The sequence below is a fragment of the Nyctereutes procyonoides genome, unplaced genomic scaffold (assembly GCF_905146905.1).
Source record: "Nyctereutes procyonoides isolate TBG_1078 unplaced genomic scaffold, NYPRO_anot_genome, whole genome shotgun sequence".
Lineage (NCBI taxonomy): Eukaryota > Metazoa > Chordata > Mammalia > Carnivora > Canidae > Nyctereutes > Nyctereutes procyonoides.
The window spans coordinates 64,282,214-64,295,040 of record NW_026575125.1 but is presented as its reverse complement, the minus strand read 5'-3'; the positions used below and the strand labels follow the sequence as shown (position 1 = coordinate 64,295,040).

Genomic DNA, 12,827 nt, shown 5'->3' with positions numbered 1-12,827 from the left:
AGTTGGAATATGGAACAGAAAAAAATTCTAAGAGGAAATACCAGCATAGGCAGAAAAAATAACTTAAAATAACAAAGCATGTTCAAGGAGCAAGTGATATGTCATAGATAAAATATAATGTACATTGGCAGTAAGGTGGGAAAGGAGAGGGAAGATAGGATTAAAGTTGAATTGGGATCATAAGGGCCTTGTATGTCATGCTTGGGAGTCTTGTTTTAACTGTTTAGGCAGTTATGCGCCACTGAAGATTTCAGAGAGCCAACTAACTATATGGTTTTTAGAAAGGCAGTATGTTATAACATGTCAGATGGGTTATAAGAATAGGGTAGTGAACACTATGTTAGCTGAAGCTCAACACTCATTCCATATTCCTTACTCCTTGCCTTCCTTACCATAGAAAAAATATGATTTGCAAATTTTCCTTGAGCTAAGGTGGCTACATGGTAAGCTCTGGTTAAGATATAGACAAGAGGGGATCCCTGGGTGGCGCAGTGGTTTGGCGCCTGCCTTTGGCCCGGGGCGCGATCCTGGAGACCCGGGATCGAGTCCCACGTCGGGCTCCCGGTGCATGGAGCCTGCTTGTCCCTCTGCCTGTGTCTCTGCCTCTCTCTCTCTCTCTCTGTGTGTGTGTGACTATCATAAATAAATAAAAAAAGATATAGACAAGAATTCTGAGAGGGGCTCTAAGAAAGCATTTACTTTTCTGATAATAGAGGGTCAGAAGCATATAGCAGAATTTGTCCTAATTTCTTCCTACTTTGAATGTGCATGTATTCCTCAGAGGAACAACAGCCATTTTGTGACCATGAGATGACAAATTCACATACTAAAGAACAGAATGGAAAGAGAAAATGTTTAGGTCCTTGATGGCACTAATGAGCTACTGAATGAATCCCTGTATTAATTCTGGACATTAAGTAGACTCTTATTCACTGTTAATTGGTTTACTGCTACCTGCAAACAGAACATATTCTGAAGTGACAGAAAACAAGATTGATGGAGGGCAGCTGGAGGGCTATTCTAATAATTCAGGAAGGTGATGATGAAAACTTGAATGGGAGCATGGATTAGGAAAGAGTATAAAAGGTAGGGCAGATTTGAAAAACACATAAATAAGAGAGAGGTAGAGGCAATTTAGTTTTAGGCATATTAACACTGGGGATATTGATGGGATGTAAGGTAGATTGAATAATAAATAATTAGAAAATAGGTCTACAGCTCTAAAGAAATATTGTAGCTGGACATATAAATGGTAAGGAAATACAAATGTTGGCTAAAGTCAGTAAAGTATTTTGAATGAAAATGAGAGAGCATACAGAATGAGAAAAGATGACTAGGAATGCAACTAGAAGAGCTACAGTATTTTGATTCAGAGCAAGAGAAGAATGAAGAATGACAAGAGAGCAAAGGGAGGAGTGAGTTTCAAGGAGGGAGTGTTTGAGAGTCAATAATTACAGAAAATTCAAATAGGTATAGAGGCCAGGGAGTCAGCAGAAAGTTGGAGAGGAATCAAAAGTGAGGAAGTATGGAACTGACACTTTTTTTTTTATCAAGTATGGCAATCATAGGACAGAGAAAGTGAAGACAGCTTGAGAGAAAGAGGCAGAGTTAAAGAAAGGTTTTTTTGTTACTTTATTTATTTATTTATTTGTTTGTTTTTATAGCTCGGTATAGTTTTATTTTTATTTTTTTTTGCTGCAAACCTATTTTTTATTGGAGTTCAATTTGCCAATATATAGCATAACACCCAGTGCTCATCCCATCAAGTTACTATTTTTAGACAAAAAAGATCAGAAGCTATTTAGAGATTGAGGAAAAGAAATGAATGAAAAGAGAAACCAAAGACTGTAGATTAAACAGGATAGAATATGGTACTGGAAAACATGGGAAAGAATGAGATCAGAAACACAAGCACTAGCCTTAGACAAGGGGGATGCATGACTGAAAAGAGGTAAGTCTTGAAGGTAGAAGGGAAAGGCTAAAAATGGTCATGTCTAGCTTGAGAATAAAAGGTCTGTAATACTTCTCCTGGGGAACAGAATAGGAAACCACCTAAGGGAACCAGTAGGATTTCTAAGCAGCATTGGAGTCCCTTGTAGAATATGGTCCTCTTAAATAGTTAGAAGTGTTTTTGGACATTTAAGAGGAGTTGACATTAATAAAACAAAGAGACAAAGCCAACCCACATGTCATAAAATATGGATATTTTATTCCAGTTCTGAGGGATGAAAAAAAAGCAGAGGAACACATCCTTCTATACACCATTCTAATTTAGCTAACAATAATTTGAAAAATCTAAAGCAAATATGTATATGTATCTGTATAAATATTTATATATACACATACATATTTCATCAGTATTTATGTTTACTCTATTTTTGTTTTTTTTATAAACACTCTTAAAAATTATCAAATGCATCCCAAAACTTCTACTTCTGCCTCTTCATCAACCATTTAATATTGTTTGGATTAAATTTACAGTTTGTGTTTTAATCCCTTATGTGACTGGTCAAACTGTACATTGTATCAGATGTGAGGGAAAAACTTTGTTTAAAAGTTATATCCTAAAAAAAAAGTGATACTTTTTGTGTCACAGTTACCCTTTACATGATTTTTTTTCATCATTATTTTCAACTTCACACATCTTGCAGTTCTCTATGCAGACTACTTCAGCTTCTAGTGCTGTACATATCTACATCTTCTGGATGGGACTGCCCGTGATCCATGAGCTTGGGGTCAGGCATAAACTGTGTAGCACCTGATAAAGTTTTAAAATGAAAAAAATTAGTCACTCATTAAACAAATGTATTGTTGGTACTGGGAATACAGCAGTGAACAGCAGATAAAAATTTCTGTCAATATGGACCTAACATTTAAGTTTGGAAACATAGACAATAAATTAAGTAAAAGATTATCAGATGGTGGTAAGTGCTATGAAAAATAAATAAATAAAACAGGAAGGGTGTTAGACCTTTGGGTGATTTGCAATTTTAAACAGGGTGGCCTTCAAAAAAAAGGTGGTAACTGAGCAAAGAACTGAAGGAGGTGAGGGCGTGAGCCCTGTAGATATCAGAGGAAAATGCCTTGCAAAGCTAATGGACCTGAGGCATATATGAGGAACCACAAAATGGTCAGTATGGATGGAACAGAATAGGTACAATGTGATGGTGGGTACAGTGAGAGTGATAGGAGACATGATCAGAAAACAATAGAAGTCTAAACCACATAGGTCCATGGTAACGTGTTCTCTTTTAATGTAGAGAAGTGACATGATGTTTTTTTTTTTAAAGATCACTCTTGTCTGTAGGGAGAAGAGACTACAAGGAAATAAGGGTGGAAGCAGGGAGACCAGTAGCAGTGGTGGTGGTAAAAAGGGACTGGATTCTGGATAACTTCTGAAGGTGGAATGGGCAGGATTTCCTAAGTGGATTGAATATGCTTGTGTGAGGGAGACTCTGAGAAACTGGAAGGATGGAGTTGACGTTTACTACTATAGGGAAAAATGTGGGAGAAGCATGTTTGGGGGAAGGCAAGTCAAGTATGAAGTTTTGGATGTGTTAAATCTACATTGTTAACTAAACATCTGAGTACAAATGTTGAGTAATCTGTTGGATATGTGAGTCTCTAGAGCTCAGGAGAGGACTTGGCTGCTTTATAAATGTTATGGTACTAACTTATATTTGGCATTTAAAATTATGGGACTATGAGATCATCTAGAGTATCAGAGAAGAGGTCCAAGGAATGAGTCCTTTGGATACTCCAATATTTTGAATTTAAGAAAATTAAAAGAATGTATCAATTAGGCTGAGAAGAACAGCCAGTCAGTGAAATGAGAGAACCAAGAGGAAGTAGAATCCCACAAGCCAAGTGAAGAGATTTATTTCAAGGAAGAGGGAGTAATCACCTGTGTTAAAAGTTACTGATGGATTACATACAATGGAGATTGAAAATGGACTGGATTTGACAATGCGTGGATCACTGGTGATCATGATAAACTGATAGTGTGCCAGGCAGGATACTACATTATTTTCATCTATTATCTCACATTACCACCATGATATAAATAATATTTTTATATTATCCTTGTTTTCCAGATAAGGACATTTTAATTTACAGAGGTTAAGAAAATGACCAATCTCACTTAGCTGATAAATGGAGCCAGGATTGAACCCAGATAAGTATGATTCCCTAACATAACAACTCTGACTCTTGTAAAATGGGTGTTAGAGTAATAAAAATGTTACACAATTTTAGTATTCAGTGTAATAATATATACAAAGTGTTGCATATAATAATACCCTGTGTATGGTAAGTAGGCAAGAAACAACTATTTTAATGTTTACTTTGTGATGTAAGATTGAAAATATTTTTTTCAGAAATCTTTTTAAGTGCTTTTCAAAATCTGATTTAAAATAATTTATATTTGGAAACATATCTTTTTTTCCATAGAGGAATTTAATTTCCAGTTTTATGATGAAAACAAAGGGGAGAAATGGATTTACCTACAATGATTTATTTTATGCCTCTTTAGAAACGTTTTCTATTTCATAAATTGTGATCTATCTGTATGTAACTTCACTATCATATATATTTTAAAAAACCTAGATCATAAGTAATCACTATCCATACCTAATAATAGTTCACCATTGGATAGAAATCCTTTCTTTTTTTAGGATAGAAATTCTAAATATGGGGCCTCTTTACTGGGGGGGGGTGTCTGTGGATAGAATTCATGTGTCTATGAATTTAAATGTAGGTAATTGACCTTTATTTTCATTAACCTCAGACTGAAAATGAACATTTTCTTCAATAATGAGTGTAGGCAACAAATCACAGTAGTATTAGCGGGACCTTAGATTTTGTCACTTATACAGAAATCACAAATATTTTCATATTATGCTGTACTTGCAAATATCTTGAAACATTTACACTTATCACTACTTCAAAACTATGGCTTTATTAGATCTGTTAGGTACTGTTTTTTAAAACATTTAAAGAAGGACATGTATTGCCAAGTATTTTGTTTTATCCACTTAAAAGCATTATTCTGAGAAGAGGTCCATCACAAAGAGGTTAAGAAATTGGTTCTGCCTGCTCTTTTCTCAAATGTATCTTTACCACCACCTGGTGGAAGACTTTGTTCAGTACAAGTGAAAAGTACCAGGAAATAGTTTTCTTCTTTATCAAACATACTATAGTAAGCATATAATAATTATTTTATATAAGTCTGAATGTGCCTAATTTGCTTAACAATGCCAATCAGTTGAATAAGTTCTCTAACACTTCTACTTACTTCCTTATACATTTTCTTGTCCAAAGTCTAGTTAGTAAAACTTTAGCTCACCCAAATTTGAAATATACTCCTTTGCCTTTAGACCTCTACCTTTCAAAATGTGTTGAAAGGCTTCAGAATTTTAACTTATCTATAGCTTATGTCAGACATTATTAACTAGAGGAATATGCATAGAGAATTACCTGTGGAGGTTTACCTATAATCCACCTGCTTAGAGGCCTCACCTCTGGAGATTCTAATTTTTAATTCTTAGGTAGAGTGAATTTTAGAAAACAAACAATTCTAGTAAGTGTAGCATGGATCCCTCTCATTTAGAACCACTCATCCTAGGTCATTTGTTTTCTGCCTTTTAAAAAAGATTCACCTCCTGCTTTCCTGAGTAATTAAGGATTACATCTTTCCTCTTAGAAATTTCTTCACCCAGGATGCCTGGGTGGCTCAGCAGTTTAGCGACTGCCTTCGGCCCGGAGCGTGATCCTGGAGTCCTACATCAGGCTCCCTGCATGGAGCCCGCTTCTCTGTATGTGTAAGTGTGTGTGTGTGTGTGTGTGTGTGTGTGTGTGTGTGCCATGAATAAATAAATAAAATCTTAAAAATAAAAAGAAATTTCTGCACCCCTTGAACTGATCAAGGGCTCTGTGTTCTCCCAAAGGATTAGTCACAATAAAACTCTTCTTGAATCTCAATCTCCTAACCCATTAGAATGCTTTTCTTTGCACTTTATCATATTTTTAGTCTTGCATAAAAAGCTGGTGTTATCTCATTGTGATGAGCATCGGGTGTTGTATAGAAGTGTCGAATCACTATAGTACACCTGAAACTAGTATTACACTGTATGTTAACACTGGAATTTAAATAAAAACTTAAAAGCTGGTGTTACAAAAAACAGGAAAGAATAAAGATATTTTAAATTATAAAATAACGGTTAAGATATTGTCTTAAATAGCCATTAGGTGATATCTAGTCACAATAATTTAGTTCACACATTATCTCATTTATATTTTGAGCAAGTTAGATACAAAAAATGGGACAGATCACTAATAAATTTCTGTGTGAAGTTAGGGTTGTTAAAAATTCTATTTTTGTTTCTTTGTATAAAGTTGAGATGATATTCAGCTTATAGGTTATTGAAATACTTAAAGATACTAGTCATTGCAATTTACTCTCTCACACTTTGTTGTATTCTTTTCATTCTTCTTTCTCTCTGTGATTAATTTTGGCTATATTCTATTTACTTGTATTTGAGTTTATTACTTCCTGTTCTCTTTCATGTAGTCTGCTGTTAAATCCATCCAATGAGTCTTTAATTTCAGGTACTATATTTTTCACTTCTAGAATATCCACTTGATTTTTTATTTTTATTTATTTATTTTATTTTTTTTAATTTATTTATTTATGATAGTCAGAGAGAGAGAGAGAGAGAGAGAGAGGCAGAGAGAGAAGCAGGCTCCATGCACCGTGAGCCCGATATGGGATTCGATCCCGGGTCTCCAGGATCGCGCCCCGGGCCAAAGGCAGGCGCCAAACCGCTGTGCCACCCAGGGATCCCCCCACTTGATTTTTTTAAATAGATTCCAATTTCTGTGAAATTCTCCAGTTTTCATCTTTACTTGTTCATGTTTTCTATTTAACATATTAATTATGTTACTTTACAGTCCTTTTCTACAATCTTCAATATTTAGGTCGCCTGTGGGGCCAGCTGTTATTTTGTTGTGGTCACATCTTCTTGCTTCTTTGCATAACTAATATGTTGTTTGTTTACATGGTGAACACTGTATATAAAAGAACCATAGAAACTCCAGATGATATCTTCTACCAGGGAGAGGACCCTTTTCTTCTTTAGGATGGTAAGATGCTTATCATCTTAATCTAATCAGATACTGAGCTGAGTTGAAGTCTTAGTAAGAGTCAGTCAAATTGGTTCTCTCTTTTCCTCAGGTATAGCAAACTCGAAAGGTGCTGAGAGCCTGATGAGTTTCTGTTTCCCTTGCTCTGAAAGACTAGGAAATTTGGTTTTGCCCTTCAGATGTTTGGAGCCCGCTTATTTAGTCTCCTGTCCCATATTCAGTCTCCTGTCCTGGCAAATATTATAAAGGTTAGATGAGTCATGCATTTATGGCACACATCATCCTTCTAAAAGAAGTACCAGCAATCTTTTTCTGCAATGGGCCAGAGAGTAAATATTTTGACTTTGTAAACCATAAAGTTTGCTTTGCAACTGCTCAACTTTGCCACTGTAGTATGAAGGCAGCTAAAGACAATACATAATACATAAATCAATGAGTGCAGCTGTATTCCAATAAAACATTATTTATAGATATTAATATTTGAATTTCACATGATGTTCTCTTGTCACAAAATACTTTGTTTTCAACCATTTAAACCATGTAGAAACTATTCTTGCTTGTGAAATTTACAAAAATAGATGGTGAGCCAGATTTGGCACAAAGGCCATAGTCAGCCAACCTCTTCAGAGGAACATTAATCCTGTGAGAAAATGTGAGAGATTTCATTCTGCTTTCACCAGATTTCAAAAAGGTCCATGACACCAAATTTCCAAATTTGTTATTCCTAAAAACATAATTTTCATTATAAATATATATGAATGACAGAGAACTACCAAACTCATATTAAGAGCCACAATATCTAACTGTATAATATTCCTAACATATTCTGTATGTCTAGGCTCTCTAACTAAATAGTGTGCTCTCACAGCTTACTTAATAGAAATACTTCTTTATTAGCAAAATGGCTACTTTGAGCAAATGATATTTTCTAATATTCTTTGAGAATTTAACATGTGATTGACATTGTATTTTGTGTTTTACATGCAAAATCTCATTTAGTCCTCAGAACTATGTGAAAAAAACATTATTGTTGTCCCCCTTTTATGGATTAGAAGACCAACTTGAGATATTAGATAATTTGTCCCAAGTAAGAAAACAAGCAAATGTTGGATCTAGGATTTAGTTCCAGGCCTTATTCTTAAATCTGTGCTCATAATCACTACTGTTTTCCATGTCTTGGACCTTTGAGATTGCATGTAAAATGTGGAAATGATAAATCCCAGAAGTATTCTGTATAATTGATTCTGAATGATATATGATAAAGATGAATAGTACTGGCATATTTCTCTCCTCTACATATGAACTTAGAATGATTTTCATATGCCACATTATCCATGACAAGAGGGTAAAGCATTCCAGAATAGAGATGTGTGAAGAAAAAACATTGGCTAGTGATGGTTTGGTACCACTGTTAAGCTGTAACATGTTTCATTTCCACAAAGTTATTCTTTAATTGACAGATATTTCAAAAACTGACAGGATATATTAAATACTTGTGGGAGTATAGTGAACTGTGGATTATCTGTGAGCGTCTAAAATTTGCAAACCATTCTAGAACAGACAGAGGGGAAGATGGTGCAGAGTAGGAAAACCCTAGGTTCACCCTGTCCCATGAATAAAACTAGATAACTATCAAATCACCCTAAATCACAGAAATTGATTTGAAGACTAGCAGAACAAACTCTACAGCTAAGGGCAGAGAGGCGGCCACATCAAAGAAAGTAAAAGGAGTGGAGACTAACGTTTGGGAGAAAAACAGATGATGGCTGCTATGGTGGGCAGGGAGCTACAGTTTTGGAGAACGGTGACAGACAAACACACAGGGGAGCACACAGGGAAAACAAATCCCCATACCAACAGGCTTGGAAAGTGAGAGGGGCCAAATTTCAGAAGTGCTTGCAACCACTGTGGCTTAAAGCCTGAGTTCTATAGGTCAGTGGCGTGTCTTGGGGAGAGCCCAAAAGCATTGGTGCTGCCCTTGGAGAGAAGGCAGAGCAAACAGCAAACAGATCTGAAGAGTACCTGGGGGAAGAATACAGTGGACTATCAAATAATACAGTTAGATGTAGATTATATACAAAACTGATGGTAATGACATCTGATGAATGAATTCAGTTCATCTCAGAGCATGTCCCAAAAGTAGCATCCACAGAGAGATATTTCCAGGAACAAAAGAACTGGCAGGCACCACTTACTTTCCCAGCCCCTTAACATAAACACAGGGCCATCTGCAGGAACCAGCACAGCCCCCACAATCACTACCTAACTTGCTTACACCAAGCCATGCCCCTCCTAGTCACACTTATGTCAGTCCCAGTGCAAAGGGCCCCTTCATGCAGAAGACCAGCCCAAACCCCTGTCCAAACATGTCTCCCAACCAGGGAGATCTGCAGGGGCCTTAGTTCTCTAAGTGGTGGCAACAGGTCCCATTTCAAAAGCAGACCTGAGCACACCTAGTTAAAACACACCACATTCAGGCTAAGGACAAAATACTGCCCACAACAGGCAAAGCAAATCTCTGTAAGCAACTGCCCTGAAGACTAAAGTGGATAGGACACAATAATAGAGCACATGCAGCACATATTAGAGACACTCCTGGAAGCACCAGACACTGGGGAATAGAGAACACTACACTAGATGGCACAATATGATACTTCCTTCTTAAGGCCATTATCCTTAAGAACATGAACATGAGACACAGCTGACTTTCCTAACACAGAGAAGCAGGCACAGAGACTCAGACAGAAGGAAAAGACAGAGCAATTTGTCTTAAACCAAAGAACAGGATAAGACCATAAACAGATATTTAAGTGAAACAGACATAAAGTAACATGCCTAATAGAGAATTTAAATTAAAGATCGAAAGGATATTCATTGGAATTGAAAAAACAGAGGAAGACATCAATGAGACTTTTAAAACAGAGACAAGGAATAAAAGTAGAGATGTAGGGCTTAGTAAACAAAATGAGAAACACACTTGATGGAATGAACACCATGCTGGAAGGAGAGGAATGAATTAATGACCTAGAAGACAGAATAATGGAAAGTAATCAACATGAAAAAAATTCTACCAAACAAGAAGAGACTTAGAGAACTTAATGACTCCATCAAATTTAATATTCACATTATAGGAGTCCCAGAAGTAGAAGAGAAAAGGGGACAGAAAATTTATTTCAGAGATAATAAATGAAAGCTTCCCTAATCTGGGGAAGGAAACAGATCTAGTAGGCACAGAGAATTCCCCAACAAAATTGAAAAAAGTAGATCCACATCAAGACATATGAGAATTAAATGTCAAAATACAGTGATAAAGAACAAAAAATTAAAGCAGCAAGACATAAGTAGACAGTTATATACAAAGGAATCATAATTAGGGATGCCTGGGTGGCTCAGCGGTTGAGCATCTGCCTTTGGCTCAGGGTATGATCCTGAATCCTGGGATCGAGTACCACATCAGGGTCTCTGCGAGGAGCCTGCTTCTCTCTCTGCCTATGTCTCTGCCTCTCTCTCTTTCTTAAGAATAAATAAATAAATCTTTAAAAAAAAACAAAGGAAACACAATCGGGCTATCAAGGGATTTATCTGCATAAATTTCAAAGGAAAAGAGAGTGGCATGATATATTTGAAGTGTTGAATAGGAAAAATCGGCAGCCAATATTTTATTCAGCAAAGCTTTAATTCAGAATACAAGGAGAGATAGTTTCCCAAACAAAAAAAGGATTTCATGACGATTATACCAGACCTTCAAGAACTATTAGAGGGGACTCTGAGTGGAAAGAAAAGACCAAAAAGTGACAGAATATAAGTAGGAAACACAAAAGCAGCAAAAATGAGTATTTCTTTAAAAATTGGACAATGAACTCACAAAATAAAAGGATATAAAATATGAAAACATATACCTAACACATGGAGAGGAGAGGAATGAAGAATGGGTATAAACTATCAAATAATACAGTTATATGTAGATTATATACAAAACTGGTAATGGTAATGACATATCAAAACCCAGTAATATGCAGAAAATAAAAGAAAATAAAAAGAAATGAAAATAAATCACTAAAGAAAACCAGCAAACTATGGAAGAGAGAAAGAATCAGAGCAAATATTTAGAAATAACCTTAGAACAGGGAATATATTGGGAATAAATATATACCCATTAATAATTACTCTGAATAACATGGAATAAATGCTCCAATCAAAAGACATAGGGTTATCTGAATAACTATATACTGCCTAGAAGAGACTCATTTTAGACCTAAAGACACCTGCACATTGAAAGTGAGGGATGGAGAAACATCTAAGATTAAAATGGATGTCAAAAGAAAGCTGAAATAACAGTAATTCTATTGGACAAAACAGACTTTAAAACAAAGTAAGAAGAGTCAAAAAAGGGAAATTTCACTATATAACCATGAAAGGGACGTTTCAACAAGAAGATAGAACAATTGTAAATATTTATGCACCCAACATGGGAACAACCCAAATACATAAAACAGTTAATAAGAAACGTAAAGAAACTAAAGAAAAATAATCTAATTATAGGAGACGTTAACACTCTATTCATATTGATGGACAGATCATCTAAATAGAAAATCAACAAGGAAACAATGGCTTTGAATAACACACTGGACCAGAAGGACTAAACAGATACATTCAGAACATTTCATCCTAAAAGAGCAGAATACACACTTCGTTTCAGGTATACATGGAATATTCCCCAGAATAGATTACATATGAGATCAGGAAAAAGAACTAACAAACAAAAAGATGGAAGCATATCACATACCTCTTCTGACCACAACATTATGAAACTAGAAGTCAACCACAAGAAAATATCTGAAAAGTCCACAAATATATGGAGGTTACATAACATGCTACTAAACAATGAATGGGTCAACCAGGAAATAGAAGAAGATATAAAAAAAGACATGGAAACATGTTAAAAACACAATGGTTCAAAACATTTTGGACAGAGTAAAAGAGGTTCTAAAAGGGAAGTTTATAGCAATACAGGCCTACATCAAGAAGCAAGTAAAACCTCAAATAAACAACCTGGCCTTACACCTAAGGAGCAGGAAAAGAAAAAACAATATCTAAAATCAGCAGAAAGAAGGACATAATAAAGATCAGAGCAGAAGCAAATGATATTTAATTAAAAAAAAACAATACAACAGGTCAATGAAATCTAGTTTCTTTGAATGAGGTGGTTATTTGAAAGAAATTGATAAAATTGGTAAATATCTAACTAGATTTATCAAGAAAAAAGTGGGACAGAACTTCAATAAATAAAATCATAAATGAAAGAAGAGAAATAAAACCAAGTCCATAGAAATAAAATTATAAGAGAATATTATAAAAATCTATATGCCAACAAATTGGACAAGCTGGAAGAAATGAATAAATTTGTAGAAACATAAACTACCAACACTGAAACAGGAAAACATAGAAAATTTGAACAGACTGCTCACCAGCAAAAAAATTAAATCAGTAATAAAAAAAAAAAACCCAAAGTCTAGGACTAGATGGCTTTACAAGGGCATTCTATGAAACATTTAAAGAAGGGTTAATACCTATTCTTTTCAAACTATTCAAAAAAATAGAAAAGGAAATTTATTCTATGAAGCCAGCATTACCCTGATACCCAAATCAGACAAAGACATCCCAAAATAGAGAATGAAAGGCCAATA

General features: G+C 35.3%; 1 protein-coding gene across 3 annotated transcripts in view; it reads right to left on the bottom strand.

Moving 5' to 3' along the window:
- Positions 1-2,187: 2,187 nt before the first annotated feature.
- APOOL (apolipoprotein O like) overlaps positions 2,188-12,827 on the bottom strand; it is a 133,589-nt gene continuing 122,949 nt past the window's right edge. For all 3 annotated transcript variants that reach the window (XM_055337927.1, XM_055337929.1, XM_055337928.1), the window contains one exon: positions 2,188-2,758. In XM_055337927.1, coding sequence (XP_055193902.1) covers positions 2,670-2,758 — 89 coding nt within the window. In that variant the 3' untranslated portion in view covers positions 2,188-2,669. The remainder of the gene's footprint in view (positions 2,759-12,827) is intronic.